Source organism: Cervus elaphus, chromosome 20 (genome assembly GCF_910594005.1).
Source record: "Cervus elaphus chromosome 20, mCerEla1.1, whole genome shotgun sequence".
NCBI classification, from domain to species: domain Eukaryota; kingdom Metazoa; phylum Chordata; class Mammalia; order Artiodactyla; family Cervidae; genus Cervus; species Cervus elaphus.
Genome location: NC_057834.1, coordinates 39,152,052 through 39,169,930, shown reverse-complemented (window position 1 = coordinate 39,169,930; position 17,879 = coordinate 39,152,052). Strand labels below are relative to the sequence as shown.

The window sequence follows — 17,879 nt, the reverse complement described above, 5'->3', positions numbered from 1 at the left end:
CAAAGCTTTAAAACTTTTAGGAAAAAGTATAGAACAATCTCCTTATAGCCTCAGAGTAGAATAAGGCTTGTTAAGGCATACAGAGAGAAAGAGGAGTGATAAATTAAAATTATGAACTTACTTTCACTGAAAGATAATACAAAGGAAGATAAATTCAATCCAAAAAACTGGAAGAAGATATTTGCAATAATATAACTAACCAGGAAAGGGGTCAGCAGACTTTGGCCAGTGTCCCTCTGTCTGCTTTTATGCTGCTGGTGAGATAAGAATTTGTTTTTCTTTCAATTAAACTTTTCTTTTTGAGGTAATCATAGATTCACATGGAGTTAGTTGTAAGAAACAGTACATAGATCCCCTGTACCCTTTCCATGGTTCTCCACAATGGTAACATCTTACAAAACAATTTCACAGCCAGGATATTGACACTGATACAGTCAAGATACAGAACATTTCCATCACTACCACAAGTATCCTTCCTGTTGCCTTGTTACAGCCACACCCACCTCCCTCCCATCCCCATCTCCACCTCTGCCCCTGGAACAACTAGTCTGTTCTGTATTTCTTCAGTTTCAAGAATGTTATGTGAATGGAAAAATAACGTATGTAACCTTTTGGGGTTGGCTTTTTTCTGTCAACATAATTTTTGGAGATCATTCAGGGGCTGTTGCGTATACTAATAGTTTATTCCTGCTGAGTAGTATTCTATGGTGTGGATGTACACAGTTTGCTTAACCATTTACCCATTGAAAGATATCTGCATTGTTGCTAGTTTTTGACTGTTACAAATGAAATTTGCTATAAATCTTCATGTATAAAGTTTGTGTGTTTCACTGGGATAAATGCCCCCAAATTAAAATTGCTGAATAGTATGGTCATTACATGCTTCCTTTCTTAAGAAATAGCCTAACTGTTTTCAATGACTGTACCGTTTTACATTTCCACTATGAATGTATGAAGGGGTCTCAGACACCCCTCCAGGATGTCATTTTTTAATTTTAGCCACTCTGGTAGGTATATTTGTGATATCTTATTACAGTTTTAATTTGCATTTCCCTAATGCTAATGCTATTGAAGACCTTTTCATGTGCTTATTTACTATTTGTATATCATCTTTGTTGAAATATCTTTCTTTTTATTGCCCATTTTCTAATTGGATTGTTTGGGTGTTTTGCCATTGAAGTTTGAGAGTTCTTTGTGTATTCTAGATACTCAGGTCAGTCAGTTCAGTCTCTCAGTCGTGTCCGACTCTTTGCGACCCCATGAATCGCAGCACGCCAGGCCTCTGCCCATCACCAACTCACGGAGTTTACTCAAACTCATGCCCATCGAGTCAGTGATGCCATCCAGCCATCTCATCCTCTGTCGTCCCCTTCTCCTCCTGCCCCCAATCCCTCCCAGCATCAGGGTCTTTTCCAATGAGTCACCTCTTCGCGTGAGGTAGCCAAAGTACTGGAGTTTCAGCTTCAGCATCAGTCCTTCCAAAGAACACCCAGGACTGATCTCCTTTAGGATGGACTGGTTGGATCTCCTTGCAGTCCAAGGGACTCTCAAGAGTCTTCTCCAACACCACAGTTCAAAAGCATCAATTTTTCGGTGCTCAGCTTTCTTCACAGTCCAACTCTCACATCCATACATGACCACTGGAAAAACCATAGCCTTGACCAGACGGACCTTTGTTGGCAAAGTAATGTCTCTGCTTTTTAATATGCTGTCTAGGTTGGTCATAACTTTCCTTCCAAGGAGTAAGCGTCTTTTAATTTCATGGCTGCAGTCACCATCCGCAGTGATTTTGGAGCCCCCAAAAATAAAGTCTGACACTGTTTCCACTGTCTCCCCATCTATTTCTCATGAGGTGATGGGACCAGATGCCATGATCTTAGTTTTCTGAATGTTGAGCTTTAAGCCAACTTTTTCACTCTCCTCTTTCACTTTCATCAAGAGGTTTTTTAGTTCCTCTTCACTTTCTGTCATAAGGGTGGTGTCATCTGCATATCTGAGGTTATTGACATTTCTCCTGGCAATCTTGATTCCAGCTGTGCTTCCTCCAGCCCAGTGTTTCTCATGATGTACTCTGCATATAAGTTAAATAAGCAGGGTGACAACATACAGCCTTGACGTACTCCTTTTCCTATTTGGAACCAGTCTGTTGTTCTGTGTCCAGCTCTAACTGTTGCTTCCTGACCTGCATACAGATTTCTCAAGAGGCTAGTCCTTTGTTGGATACGTGATTTGCAAATGTTTTCTCCTACTCTGTAGCTCATTTTTTCCCATCTTCTTAACAGAATTTTTTGGTAGAACAGAGGTTTTAAATTTCAGTGAAGTCCAGTTTATCTAGTTTTCCTTTTATGAATGATGCTTTTGTTGTCAGATCTAAGAACTTTTTGGCCAGCCCTAGCCCAAGCACATGAAAAGATGTTCAACATTGTTAGTATTGTTGTTGTTCAGTCTCCCAGTCATGTCCAACTCTTCGCGACTCCATGGACTGCAGCACACGAGACCTCCTTGTCCTTCACCATCTCCCAGAGTTTGCTCAAACTTATGTCCATTGAGTCAGTCATGCCGTCCAAACATCTGGTCCTCTGTTGCCCTCTTCTCCTCTGTCCTCAATCTTTTCCCGGTATCAGTGTTTCTTCCAATGAGTTGGCTGTTTGCATCAGGTGACCAAAATATTGGAGCTTCAGCTTTAACATTAGTCCTAATGAGTATTCATGGTTGATTTCCTGTAACATTGACTGGTTTGACCTCTTTGCTGTCAGAGGGATTCTCAAAGAGTCTTCTTTAGCACCACAGTTTGAAGGCATCAATTCTTCAGTGCTCTGCCTTCTTCACGGTCCAGCTCTCACAACTGTATATGACCACTGGAAAGACCACAGCCTTGACTATAAGGACCTTTGTAGGCAAAGTGATGTCTTTGCTTTTTAACACACCATCTAGGTTTGTCATAGCTTTCCTGCCAAAGAGCAGTCCTCTTCTGATTTCATGGCTGCAGTCACCATCCACAGTGATTTTAGAGCCCAAAAGAGGAACTCGGTCACTACTTCCACCTTTTCTCCTTCTATTTGCCATGAAGTAATGCGGCCAGATGCCATGATCTTGGTTTTTTTAATATTTAGTTTTAAGTTGGCTTTTTCATTCTTTTCCTTCACCTTCATCAAGAGGCTCTTTATTTCCTCTCCGATTTCTGCCATTAGAGTAGTATCATCCACATATCTGAGTTTATTGATGTTTTTCCCACCAATCTTGATTCTAGCTTATAACTCATCTATCCCGGCATTTCTCATGATGTGCTCAGTGTATAAGTTAAATAAACAGGGTGACAACAAACAGCCTTGCTGTACTCCTTTCTCAATCCTGAACCAGTCAGTTGTTCCATACTGAGTTCTAGCTGTTGCCTCTTGATCTGCATACAGGTTTCTCAGGAGACAGGTAAGATGGTCTGGCATTCCCATCTCTTTAAGAGTTTTCCATAGTTTGTTACAGTCCAGACAGTCGAAGGCTTTAGTGTAGTCGATAAAACAGAGATAGATGTTTTTCTGGAATTCCCTTTGGTTTCACTGTGATCCAGCAAATGTTGGCAATTTGGTCTCTGGTTCCTCTGCCTTTTCTCAAGCTTAGACGTCTGGAAGATCTTGGTTCACCTAATGCTGAGGCCTAGCATGTAAGATTTTGAGCATGACCTTACTAGCATGGGAGATGAGTGCAATTGTCCAGTGGTTTGAACATTCTTTAGTACTGCCCTTCTTGGGAACTGGGATGAGGATTGACTATTTGACATTAGGAAAATGCAAATTAAAACCATAATAAGATATCACTATATATCTATCAGGCTAAAATTAAAAAGTGACATCCTGGAGGGGATGCAGAGAACCCTTCATATGATGGGAATGTAAAATGGTACAGAGATTTTAACTTTTTTTTTAAAAGTTATATGGCTTTACATTGTAAAGTCTCTTTTAATTTTGAGTTAATTTTTGTATATGCTTTGAAACTTAGGTTGAGTTTTATTTTTTTTTTCCTATGTTCAGTTTTTCCAGCACCATTTCCTCCATAAATTGCTTTTGCAGTTTTATCAAAATTGGGCATATTTGTGTGGACCCATTTATTTCTTCAGCCTCCTTCATGGATCGCAGCCTTGTCGTGGCAAAGGGACTTATGTAACTCAGTGAAGCTATGAGCCATGCCGTGTGGGGCCACCCAAGACGGACGGGTCATAGTGGAGTCCTGACAAATTGCGGTCAAATGGAGGAGGGATGGCAGAGCACCCCAGGCTTCTTGCCTCAAGAACCCCATGAACAGTGTGAAAAGGCAAAAAGATACGACACTGGAAGGTGAACGCCCCAGGTCAGAAGGTGTCCAGTATGAACCTAGGGAAGAGCGGAGGGCAGTTACTAGTAGCTCCAGAAAGAGTGAAGCCGCTGAGCCAAAATGGAAATAACACTCAATGTGAATGTGTCTGGCGGTGAAGGTAAAGTCCAGTGCTGTGAAGAACAACATTGCATAGGAACCTGGAATTAACATTAGGTCCACGTATCAAGGTAAGTTGGATGTGGTCAAGCAGGAGCTGGCAAGAGTGAACATCGATAACTTCAGTTCAGTTGCTCAGTCGTGTCGGACTCTTTGCGACCCCGTGAGTCAAACTCATGCCCATCGAGTCGGTGATGCCATCCAGCCATCTCATCCTCTGTCGTCCCCTTCTCCTCCTGCCCCCAATCCCTCCCAGCATCAGGGTCTTTTCCAATGAGTCAACTCTTCGCATGAGGTGGCCAAAGTATTGGAGTTTCAGCTTCAGCATCAGTTCTTCCTAGGAATCAGTAAACTAAATGATCTCAGTTTATTTCCAAGGCAAACCATTCCGTGTCATGGTAATCCAAATCTGTGCTTCAGCACTAATGCTGAAGAAGCTGAATGGTTCTATGAAGACCTACAACACCTTCTAGAATTAACACCAATAAAGATGTCCTTTTCATCATAGGGGATTGGAATGCAAAAGTAGAAAGTCAAAAGATACCCAGAGTAATAGGCAAGTTTGTTCTTGGAGTACAAAATGAACCGGGACAAAGGCTAACAGTTGTGTCAAGAGAACATGCTGGTCATAGCAAACACCCTTTTCCCATAACACAAGAGACAGCTCTACACATGGATGTTACCAGATGGTCAGTAGTGAAATCAAACTGATTATATTCTTTGCAGCTGAAGATGGAGAAGCTCTATACAGTCAGCAAAAACAAGACCAGGAGCTGACTGTGTTTCAGATCATGAGCTCTGTGTTACAAAATTCAGGCTTAAATTGAAGAAAGTAGGGAAAACCACTAGATCATTCAGGTATGATCTAAGTCAAATTCCTTATGATTATACAGTGGACATGAGAAATAGTTTCAAGGAATTAGATCTGATAGAGTACCTGAAGAACTATGGGCAGAGGTTCATAACATTGTACAGGAGACAGTGACCAAAACCATCCCAAAGAAAAATAATGCAAGAAGAAAAGTGGTTGAGGAGGCTTTACAAATAGCTGAGAAAAGAAGCAAAAGGCAAGGGAGAAAGGGAAAGATATACCCAACTGAATGCAGAGTTCCAGGGAATAGCAAGGAAAGATAAGAAAGTCTTCATCAATGAACAATGCAAAGAAATAGAGGAAGACAATAGGATGAGAAAGACTAGAGATCTCTTCAAGAAAATTGAAGATGGGAAGGGAACATTTCATGCAAGAATGGGCATGATAAAGGACGGAAACGGTAAGGACCTAACAGAAGCAGATGAGATTAAGAAGAGGTGGCAAGAATACACAGAAGAACTAAACAAAAAAGGTCTTAATGACCTGAATAACCACGATGGTGTGATCACTCAACTAGAGGCAGACATCCTGGAGTGTCCAGTCAAGTGGGCCTTAGGGAGCATTATTATGAATAAAACTAGTGTAGATGATGGAATTTCAGCTGAGCTATTTAAAATCCTAAAAGATGATGCTGTTAAAGTGCTGCACTCAGTATGACAGAAAATTTGGAAAACTCAGTAGTGGCCACAGGACTGGAAAGTCAGCTGTCATTCTATTCCCAAAGAAGGGCAGTGCCAAAGAATGTTCAAACTACTGCACAATTGCACTCATTTCACATACTAGTACGTTTATGCTCTAAATCCTTCAAGCTAGGCTTTAGCAGTATGTGAACTGAGAACTTCCAGATGTACAAGCTGGATTTAGAAAAGGTAGAGGAATCAGAGATCAAATTGCCAACATCTGTTGGATCATAGAAAAAGCAAGGGAATTCCAGAAAAACAGTTACTTCATTGACTACGCTAAAGCCTTTGATTATGTGGATCACAACAATTTGTGGAAAATTCTTAAAAGAGATGGGAATACCAGACCACCTGACCTGCCTCCTGAGAAATGTTTATGTGAGTCAAGAAGCAGCAGAATTGGACATGGAACAACTGACTGGTTCAAAATTGGAAAAGGAGTACAACAAGGCTATATATTCTCACCCTGTTTATTTAACTTATATGCAAAGTACATCATGCGAAATGCTGGGGTGGGTGAATTGCAAGCTGGAATCAAGATTGCTGGAAGAAATATCGACAGCCTCAGATATGGAGATGATACCACTCTAATGGCAGAAAACAAAGAGGAACTAAAGAGCCTCTGATGAGGGTGAAAGAGGAGAGTGAAAAATCTGGTTTAAAGCTCAACATTCATAAAACTAAGATCATGGTATCTGGTCCCATTATTTCATGGCAAATAAAAGGGGAAAAGGTGGAAATAGTAACAGATTTTATTTTCTTGGACTCCAAAATCACTGGATGGTGACTGCTGCCATGAAAATAAAAGACACTTGCTCCTTGAAAGGAAAGCTACAACAGATCTAGACAGTGTATTAAAAAGCAGAGACATCACTTTGCTGACAAAGGTCTGTATAGTCAAAGCTGTGGTTTTTCTAGTGGTCATGTATGGATGTGAGAGTTGGACCATAAAAAAGCCTAAACTTCAGAGAATTGATGCTTTTGAACTGTGGTGTTGGAGAAGACTCTTGAGAGTCCCTTGGACTGCAAGAAGATCCAACCAGTCCATCCTGAAGGAGATCAACCCTGAATACCCATTGGAAGGATTGATGCTGAAGCTGAGGCTTCCATATTTTGGTCACCTGATGCAAATAGCTAACTCATTGGAAAAGACCCCGTGCTGGGAAAGATTGAAGGCAAAAGGAGAAGAGGGCAGCAAAGGATGAAGACTGTTAGATGGCACCACCGACTCAATGGACATGAACTTGAGCAAACCCTGGAAGATGGTGAAGGGCAGAGGAGCCTGGTGTGCTGCAGTCCGGGGGGTCACAGAGTCTGAGAGGACTTGCCGCTGAACAGCAACGGATTTCTGGGTCCTCAGTTTTGTTCCATTGGCCTACATGTCTAACATCTCATATAGTCTCAGTTACTATAGCTATAAGAAGTATTGAAATTAGGAGATTCCTTCTACTTACTGTTTTTCAATATTGTTTTAGCTGTTCTAGTTCTTTTGCCTTTGTATATAGATTTTAGAATAATCTATACCCACAATAATTTTGACTGGAGTTTTTTTTTTTTTTTAAAGCTTTTAATTTTGTACTGGGGTACAGCCAGTTAACAATGTTGTGATAGTTTCAGGTGAACAAGAAAGGGACCCAGCCATACACATAAATTTATTCATTCTCCCCCCAAACTCACCTCCAGTCCAGGCTGCTATATAACATTGAGCAGAGTTCCATGTGCTATACAGTAGGTCCTTGTTAGTTATCCATCTGAAATATAGCAGTGAATACATGTCCATCGCAAACTCTCTAACTATCCCTTCCCTCCCAGCAACCACCCGTTTGTTCTCTAAATCTGTGACTGTCCTGCTGTTCTGTAAGTTCATTTGTATCATTTCTTTTTAGATTGCACATATAAAGGATGTCAGATGATATTTATGCTTCTCTGTCTACTCAGCATGACATGTTGCTGCAAAAGGCATTTTTATTCTTTTTAATGGCTAATATTCCATTGTATATATGTATTGCATCTTTATTCATCCATCTGTTGATGGACATTTAAGTTGCTCCCATGTCTTGGCTCTTGTAAACAGTGCTGCAGTGAACCTTGGGGCGCATGTATTCTTTTGTATCATGTTTTTCTCTGGATATATGCCCAGGAGTGGGACTGCAGGGTCATATGGTAGCTCTGTGTTTAGTTTTTTAAGCCACCTCCATAGTGGCTGTACCAATTTATGTTCCCATCAGCAGTGTAGGAGAGTTCCCTTTGCTCCACCCCTCTTGACTGGAGTTTTGATAGTTTAAGGAGAATTGATATCTTTATTATATGTTGGGTCTTCCAGTCCATGAACATAAATACACAGTATGTATTTCCATTGATTCAGACCTTTTTTAAAGATTTCTTTAATCAGATTGTATAGTTTACAGCATACAAGTTCTAATATATTTTATTAGGTTGACACAAGTATTTAATTTTTGAGTGATTATAAATGACACTGGTTTCTGTCTCCTTGCTCATTGGTAGTATATAGAAATACAATTTTTTTATATTATCTTATATCCTGTTACTTTGGTGAATTTATTAGTGATAGGAATTTGGGGTTTTTTTTCGTTGTAGATTTCTTGGGATTTTCTGTGTAGACAATAATGTCATTTGCAAATAAGGCCAGTTTTATTCTTTATCCTTTCTGATCTGTATGTCTTTTGGTTCTTTTTCTTATTACTGGCTAGATTCCCAGCACTCTGCTGAAGTAGAGTAGTGAGTGTGGATATCCTTGCCTTATTCTTTTAGGGTAAAAAGATTCAGTCTTTCACAATGAAGTATGATATTATCATAGGTTTTTGGATGGATATTCTTTATTAAGTTGAGGAAACTGTCCTCTATTCCTGTTTTTCTGAGTTTTCTTTTTTTAAATCATGAGTCATTGTTATATTTCTTATGATTGCTGTCACAAAGTACCAGAAACTGGGTGGCTTAGAACAACAGAAACTGATCATCTCATAGTTCTGGAGGCTAGAGGACCAAAATTAGGGTGTCAGCAGGGCAAAGGTCCCTCTGAAACCTGTGGGGAAGTTATTCCTTGCCTCTTCCTAGCTCCTGGTGATTTGCTGATAATCCTTGGTGTTCTTTGGCTTGTAGGTGTGTCATTCCAGTCTTCTGTTTTCACATGACATTCTCCTTGTGTGACTTCATATTGTCTTCCCTCTGTGTCGGGCTCCATGTTCAGATTTCCTCTTTCCATAAGGACACACTGGTGTTGGATTAGGACCCACCCTAGTGACTTTGTTTTACCTCTCTCACCTCTATAAAGATCCTGTTTCCAAATAAGGTCACAATCTGAGTACTAGGGGTTTGGAGTTCCACCTATATTTTTTGAGGGGGCAGAAATAATTAAACCTATACCAGCTGTTGAATTTTCAACATTTTCAGCATTTAACAGATGTTGAATTTTGTTGAATGATTTTTTCTGTATTGAGTGATATGATTGTGTGATTTTTCTGGTTTAGTCTGGTTAATATGGATTACCTTGACTGATTTTTCAGATACTGAACCAGCCTTTCATTTCTGCACTAAAACTCACTTGGTCATGGTGTATAATTATTTTTACATATTGCTAAATTCTATTTGATCATATTTTGTTACTGGTTTTTGCATCTATTTTTCATGAAGGATATTGTTCTTTTGTGGGGTTTTTTTGTGTGTATGATACTATCTTTGGTTTTAATATCATGGTAGTACTAGTCTGGCATGCTGCAGTCCATGGGGTTGCAAAGAGTAGGACATGACAGCAACTGAACTGAACTGAATACTAGTATAAATTCATTCTATAAAATGAATCAGGAGGTGTTCCCTCCCTTAGGAAAAGACTGTAGAGAACTACATTAATTGTTCTTTAAATGTTTGGTAGAATTCTCTAGTAAAACCATCTGAGCTTAGAGGTTTCCTTTTTCTTTTATTTTTCCTTTTTAGCTGTGGGATCTTAGTTCCCCAACCAAGGACTGAACCTGTGCCCCTGGCACTGAAAGTGCCAAGTTCTAACCACCGGACTGCCAGGGAATTCCCGAGATTTTTTTTTTTAAATTAAGAGTTCAATTTCTTTAATAGTAATGGGGCTCTTCAAGTCGTCTATTTTAGCCTGGGTGAGTTTTGATAGTTTATAGTTTTTGAGAAAGTGGTATGTTTTGTATTAAGTTGTCAAACTTCATGTTTGTATTTATGTGTAGCGTTGTCCTTTATGTTCCCTTGTTATCCTTTTGATATCTGTGAGGTGTATATTGATATCCCATTTTGTTCCTGATTTTGGCAATTTGTGACTTCCTTTTCTTTTCAGTCTTACTGGATGTTCATTAATTTTGTCGATCCTTTTAAAGGATCCAGCTCTTTGTTTTATTGATTTAGCCAGAAATTTAAGGAAATACAAGTAAATGGGAAAAAAGGAGCAATTAATTCCTGGAGAAGGTTGTATAAGGATAAAAATAATCATAATACATTTTTAATATTAAAATTTTTAAATTTTCATGGTACATAACTTGATTCAGCAGCAGTTGGCATTTACATAGTCACATAATAATGAGAACACTGGAGGGTTTGAGCACAGAATGACCTAACCAGATTTAACCAATTTATACTAAAAAATCACCTATTGAAGTATCATCGAATTATTACATAAAATGCATCCCTTTTAGGTGTACAGTTTGATGAATTTTGAGAAGTGTATGCATCTGTAACCACCGTCCCAGGCAAACATAGACCATTTCAGTTGCCCCAAAGATTCTCTTGTGCCCTTCCCCAGCTTCGTGGCCCCAGGCAATGACTGAGCTGCTTTCCATCAGTTTAGATGAGATTTATCCTTTTCTAGAGTTTGGTGTCGATGGACTCGTGCCATGTGCGCTTCTTTGTGTCTGGCTTCTTCCACTCAGCAGAATGTTATTGAGAATCATCCATGTGGTCACACCATCAGCAATTCTTTCTTTTATTGCTAAGTTGTATTCTGTTGTATGGATGTGCCACCGTTAGTTCATCTGTTCTCTTAGATTTAGGTTTTAAAGGGACCCTGTGGAATAGACTCCAAGGGCCTGGAAGCAGATGACCTGTCTTGGGTGGTACAGGTAAGAGATGCAAATGCCTGTTACCCCGGCCCCAGTGTCGCAGGGCAAGCACATCCCTGCCTAGGACCGCGGGTGTTCTTGGCAGGAAGGCTCACCTCCCAGATGCCTGCGGGTTTGCCTTCTCAGTTCCTGCAGGCCTCTGCTCAGCGGTCGCTCCCGCCCCCACGCTCGCCCTCTTGTCCCATCTCCTTGCCTTGTGAAGCTTCTTTGCCCTTAGGGTCATCGACCTTATACTTCTTGTCTCCTGCCCCCACCAGAGTGTGAGCTTTGTGATGGCTGGGTCCAGAACGAATGCATTGTATAAATATGTGCGGAGTGACTCAGTGTAGCTCCCCAAGATCAAGGCCTGTGTCTGTAGTCTTTGTTGCTCTGTGCCCAGCACATCGAAATGCAAGAAGTGCAAGGTGGTACTGGGTGACAGGAAAGCAGTTGATGGTTAAAGCTCTAAGTTTTAAATGTCCACTAGGATATGCCCTTCAGGTAGCTCCAGGTGTGGTTCCCCAGGTAGAGACAGGGCCTTAAAAGTGATGGTCCAGGGTGACCGCAGCAGGCCAGGGGTGTGGCAGTGAGCAATCCCGGGGGGGCCACCACTATTCCGAGTGTCACATGAGGTCGGTGCTCCCAGCCCCCAAAAGCCTTCTGGCCACTGACCTTTGTGTGCCCCGTGACTTCTCTTCCACTGCTGAGACTTACCTGCAGGATTCTGAAGCAGGCCACCTCTTGGACTGCTTGACCGGCTGGTAGCAGTGTCCCAGAACAAAGCAGACCGTTAATAGCTGTTGACTGATCGGCGCGTAGAGTTACTGTGCTCGTGGCGACAATAGAACTTAATTAAACTCGGCTGGTTTGGCAGCTCCTGAGATGCTGCCTCGATTGCTACAGCTTCTAGGTGGCCACTTCTGTGTTATGCACATCCTGAAATTTGAAGTTTGTTTTTGAGTGACATGTCTGCTGTGGTGGTTGGATGATAATTGTATAGATTTTCCTCTGAAACTGAATTTCACAAACTGACCAAATAGGCTTATTATACTTATATCTCTCAAATCATTAGGGAATAATAATTAGACCCAGAATGGTTTCCGATGTTTCTGTACTAATAGTAATTTCTAGCTTGAAACCCCTGCTGATAATCGGTTCTTGAGATTGGTATATGGAATTGCCTTGCTAAGTGCTAAGTCACTTCAGTTGTATCCGACTCTGTGACCCTATGGACCGTAACCCAGCAGGCTCCTCTGTTCATGAGGATTTCCCAGACAAGATTGCTAGAGTGGGTTGCCATTTCCTTCTCCAGAGGATCTCCCTGACCCGGGTATTGAACCTTCATCTCTTAAACATCTATCTCCTGCATTGCCAAGAAGTTCTTTACCACTAGCGCCACCTGGTGGCGGGGGGGAAAGAAGGAAATGGAGAAGGAAATGGCAACCCACTCCAGTATTCTTGCCTGGAGAGTCCCATGGACAGAGGAGCCTGGTGGGCTGCCGTTCACGGGCTCGCAAAGAGTCGAACATGACTGAGGGACAGCGCCACCTGGGAAGCCCTGTTCAGATAAAAAGGCAGCTTCTGTGCTTGGCTAGAGGAGAGTTTTTAACCCTGTCACTTTGCTTTGCTGTGTCGTAGGTTAACAGCAGGGGCAGAATGATTTCATGTGCAGACTTTGTCTGGGCCCCCTTGGTTGACTGTGCTAGTTTGCCTTCGCGGAGGGCTCCCTCTGCAGGCTCTGTAACGATCGCTGTGCTATATGAACCTGTTTAAACCCAGCAACAGGTGCGGCTACTCTGCTGTCCTGCAGACGAGACGCCAAGGAACCAGGCCACAGTTAAGGAGCTCGATCCTTCAAGTTCTCGATCCAAGATTGGAGCCCAGTCTAACTCCAGAACCTGCACTTGTAACCTACTGTTTGAAAATGTTATTCATTTATTGGCTGCATTGGGTCTTCGTTGCTGTACTTGGGCTTTTTTCAGTTGTGGTGAGCAGGGTCTGCGCTCTAGTTGTGGTCTGTGGGCCTCTCATTGCGGTGGCTTCTCTTGTTGCGGAGCACAGGCTCTAGGGTGTGCGGGCTTCAGTAGTTGTGACGCATGGGCTCAGTTGCCCTGCTGCCTGTGGGATCTTCCGGGACTAGGGGTTGAACCTGTGTCCCCTGCATTGGCAGCTGGACTCTTAAGCTCTGGACCATCAGGGAAGTCCCTTAACCTCTCTTCCATTTATCAAGCATCTGTTTTGTTTCATGTCCTGAACAGATGCTGTCCAAGGTAGATCCTCACATCAGGTATGATTCATGGTATTGAAGAGGAAACCAAGGTTTATATTAAGAATTTGCCCCAGTTCATTTCTCCGCCCTCCCTCCTCCTCTGTCTCTCTCTTTCCTTCGGTCTCTTTCTCTCATATATATTTACTAAGAGCTTAACATGTCTCAGACACTGTTCTGGGCCCTGAGGTTTCCTTGGCCATGAAGGTAGCTGTCAGAAGAGAGATGTGGTTCACATCAGGCTTAAATTCCAGTGGAAATACACATACAGTAAACCAGTAAAAAAGTGAATAAATAAGAAAATGCCCCCCCCCCCAAAAAAAAAGAGGAAAAAAGAAAATGTCAGATAGTGTTACCAACCAGGGTTCTTGGCCTCCTTGACCAATAGAAATTGATTAGAGGCCAGACAAGAAATTCAGGCAAGGCTTTACTGGGTCCCCTTCTGCACCAGGCTCTCTTGCTAGTTCCTCAGGGGGGATGAGCTGGGTCCTTATGTTGGTGAGCAGGGGCATGTCCAGGGCTCAGGCCAGAGAGGTGGCTTAGGTGGTTAGCCCATGCCTTTGTGCATTGGGCAGGTACAGCACCCTGCTTTTGCTCCCAGTCTTCAGAAGTGGCATTGGGTTTTGGGTTTCCCATCTTTTTCGTATCTTGTCCATGATTCTCCCTGACTGCACATGCATGCAGTTATTTTTAGTCCCTTAAGAGTTTCCTTGTATTTTATTGGAGGAGACATTTGTCCAGGTGTGAGCACTGCAGCAAAGGGTCCCAGGTTCCAGCCTGTCTCAGTAGTAACAAGCAAACATAGGACTAAAATGAGGAGATATGATGGAGAAGAGAGGGTTCACTGAAATGGTTCTTAGGGAGTCCTCTATGTGAGGAAGTGATGGCTGAGATCTGAATGAAATGTCAGTCAACCGTGGTAAGACCAGGAAAATAACATGCTAGACAAAGGGACTGCCTACAAATGCCTCAAGAGCGAGTGGGCAGAGGTCAGTGGAAGGAGGGTAGATCATGGTGGCCTTGGCGAGCCCACGTGGAGACTTTGGGAAGGTGCTTGGTGGCCACGTAACAGGGGCAGAGAGAGCGGGGTGGGGGGTGGTTTGGGTGGTGAGAGGATGAGGGGGGCCCCCGTATCCAGTTGCTTCCAGTTTTCTCCTGACGAAGAGGCAAGTTCACAGGGTGGGTGTTGGGTGGGAGGTGTGGAGGGTTTGAAGACAGGAGGGGGTGAGGTGTCATCCATTGGAGGGAATGAAGGAAACTCACTAGGGGCTTCTGGAAGGATTGTGGTGTGTCCGCTGGAGAACAGTGGCCGTGTGTGTTTTCGGGCGGCAGGGGGCGTGGGGGAAGCAGGAACATAGCCGGGCAGGCAGATCTGTGGGTGTAACCAGGGCGGGGGATTTCCAGATCAGGGCAGTTGACAGAGGGAAGCCAGTGTGGCTGGGGGCTGCAGGTCTGTAGCCTGTCTCCACCCAGACCTGCACCAGAGTACCCATCCCTACCTCTTTCTCCTCCTCTTTCTCGGAGAAGTGCCCACAGGGGCCTCGGGGCTAAGCAGTGCTGGGCTTCGTGCCTGCAGGTTCTGATGAGCGTTCCTGGCAGCATGCCCTCCCTCCCCACTCCCTGCTCCTGAACCTCCTGTCTTTACCTGGCTCAGGATCCCCTTAGAGAATGGAGAAAGCGGGGTCGGGGATTCCCCAAAGTCAGCTGAAGCCTGTGTCAGTCCAGGGGCTGTTGCTGCTCTCATCCGAATCTACTTGGAGAGACCCAGTATGTAAACAGTGAGATGAACACCGCCATGCCTCAGTGATGCCTTTTCTCTTTCTCCCTAGATTTCAGAGAAGGCCTCTGCTCAAGGATTTGCTGGAACCACTGGTGAGATTCCCCAGCTGCCATCTGTTTCCAGGATGTGTCTTTGCAGCTCCCGATTTACCTCTCCCAGCCTCCTTCCAGCTTTGTCCCGCATTGACCCCTCAGTGTAGAAAATATTTTTATTCCTCTAGGATGCCTTTTTTTTTTTTAAGATTTTTTTTTGATGTGGACCATTTTTAAGGTCTTTGTTGAATTTGTTACAACATTGCCTCTGTTCTGTGGTTTGGTCCCTTGGCCACGAGGCATGTGGGATTCTGGCTTCCCGACCAGGGACTGAAAACGCACTCCCTGCAGTGGCGGGTGAAATCCCAGCCACTGGACCACCAGGGAGGTCCCTGGAATGCTTCGTTGGCGAAAGAAGATCATCCAGCACACCCTCCCCACCCACCTGAGGGTCTAGAGGCTGAGACTGGGAAGGATGTAGCTGCACCGCCCATCTCATCCTACCTCTGGGGTTTCTTGAGGGGGAGGTGGGGGGCAGCCCTCTGAGACAGCCCTGGTGCCTCCAGGACTCCACTTTCTGCCTTCAGCTTGTCCACAGCTCACTCCTAAAGCTTCTGGTGAGCCCTGTGAGACAGAGAAACCCAAGACAAGCTTCTTTGCAGTTCCCATGGAAATGAGGTGAGCGGAGGTGTAGAGGCCACCAGCAAATGGCAGTTGCAAACATCTGCTTGGTCCCTAGAGGGTGGGGGCAGGGATGGTATGGTGGTGGGGAATCAAGTTTTCAGAACTCCTGCATCAGACCCAAGCACTAAGGCCGTGACCCACCGTGACTTACAAAGTCCATCTCCTTTTCTGTATGGTGATGGCCTGGGACTCTCCCCACCCTGGATGCCCGGAGATCAGCGTGCCCGAGGCACTTGTCTTGTCCCCACCCGGGGGAGGGCCACAGCCCTCTTGTCAAGGTGACTCTCCTGCCCAGGATCCCCAGGACGGGCGTTGGTCAGACTGCTCTGCGTTCACCCCCTTCCCTCTGTTCTCTGCTCTTCACAGAGGGTCCTTCTTGGTGCTGCTCCTAAGGGAATGTTTCCGAGACCTGGGCTGGCTGGCCACCATCCCCAGCATCAGCGGGGAGGTGGGGCTGTTGGTGACCAGTACTGTCCCTCAGACCCCCTTCTTCTGGGCCATGCACATCACCGAGGTACGGGCTTATTGGTGGTCCTCTGGGGCTTGGATCCCTCCTCGTGCGGCCCCACTGGGGTGAGCATGGTGGACATCCAGAGGGGCCGCACTATGATGCCTGGCATTCTCACTCCCTCTCCCACCTCATACCTTGGGTTCCCTTGGGGTGGGTGGATCAGTGGTGCTGACGTGACAGGTGATACCTGCCAAGGCAGATGTGTGATGCAGGCAGGCAGCGAGGCCCGTGGCGTTTGTACTGTCCACAGACACTGCACCGAAACATGCTGGCCCTGTTCAGCGCCCTGGCCGAGGCGGAGGAGCAGCAGCCCTACCTGCATGACTCGGCGGTGCGGCGCGGGACCCGCGGTCTGGCCGAGTACCACCTGGGCAGTTACGGGCCGGCCTGGAACAGGTACGTGCCGGGCAGGGCTGTGGAGGGTCGCTTCTCCATCCTCCGGACTCCCGTGTCTTTGCTGCTGCTGCTGCTTCTCTCAAGGTCATTCCTTGTGATCACCTCTCCACCCAAGGCAGGGAGCAGCATAGGACGCTCTCTTCCCTCCCAGACCTCCCAGCCCTCTCCATGAAGACTGCTCTGTGCGGCTCCAGGTGGGGCAAACCTCTTCTCCCTCCCTCCGGCCAGGTGCTGGGTGTTGGACCGCGTGGACTCCTGGGTGGTGGTCATGTTCGTGGATTTTGGCCGATCGGCCACCATCCCGGTACAGTCCCTGCGCACCCTGGACAGTGATGACTTCTGGACCATCCCCCCCCTGACTCAGCCGTTCATGCTGGAGAAAGGTAAGGCGCCCTCCACCCTCCTGCAGGGGACCCAGGGGACGGCAGATGCTGTGCGTTCCTCTGGGCACCTGTGCGGGAATGTCTTCTGCGTAGGGGCAGCCAAGGCCCTGAGGATGCCTTCCCTTCGGTCTCTATTCTTTTGGTCTCACCCTCATTTTCAGCATCTGCCCCTTGCTGAGCTTTCTTGAGGATTTGGTTTTCATACCTGGTCTCTCCGAACAACAAGATCTGGAAGGGGACCTCAGATGCTGCCTGAAGGCTGAGTTCTCTGGGTGGAGTGAGGGGAAGGCAGGCCTCCCACTCTTGATTCTGCCGGAACTACTCAGCTTCTATCTATTTCATGTACATTGAGTTTCGCTTGAGATTTCTTCAGAGAAGGATTCTTTGTAGAAGAAAAGTGGTATTTGAAGACCAATGATAGGGGTTAGAGCAGTGGACTCAAGGTTGTTCCCTGATGTGATGTTTATTACTTTATTTTTTTAATTGAAGTGTAGTTGGTTTACAGTATTGTGTAGTTTCAGGTCTACCGCAGAGTGATTTAGTTATTTGCTGTTGTTGTTCAGTCTCTGTCACGTTTGACTGTTTGTGATCCCATGGGCTGCGGCGTGCCAGGTCGCCCTGTCCCACACCATCTCCCAGAGTTCACCCAAGTTCATGCCCATTGAGTCAGTGATGCCATCTGACCGTCTCATTCTCTGTCACCCTCTTCTCCTTTTGCCTTCAGTCTTTCGCAGCATCAGTCT

At 44.9% G+C, this 17,879-nt stretch overlaps 1 protein-coding gene across 3 annotated transcripts in view; it reads left to right on the top strand.

The window, feature by feature from the left end:
- TDRD10 (tudor domain containing 10) overlaps nucleotides 1-17,879 on the top strand; it is a 52,031-nt gene that overhangs the window by 28,740 nt on the left and 5,412 nt on the right. For 2 of the 3 annotated variants that reach the window (XM_043877132.1, XM_043877133.1), the window contains 5 exons: nucleotides 15,180-15,222; nucleotides 15,729-15,840; nucleotides 16,213-16,360; nucleotides 16,608-16,753; nucleotides 16,982-17,136. In XM_043877132.1, coding sequence (XP_043733067.1) covers nucleotides 15,180-15,222; nucleotides 15,729-15,840; nucleotides 16,213-16,360; nucleotides 16,608-16,753; nucleotides 16,982-17,136 — 604 coding nt within the window. The remainder of the gene's footprint in view (nucleotides 1-15,179; nucleotides 15,223-15,728; nucleotides 15,841-16,212; nucleotides 16,361-16,607; nucleotides 16,754-16,981; nucleotides 17,137-17,879) is intronic. The other variant, XM_043877131.1, reaches the window with a different exon arrangement.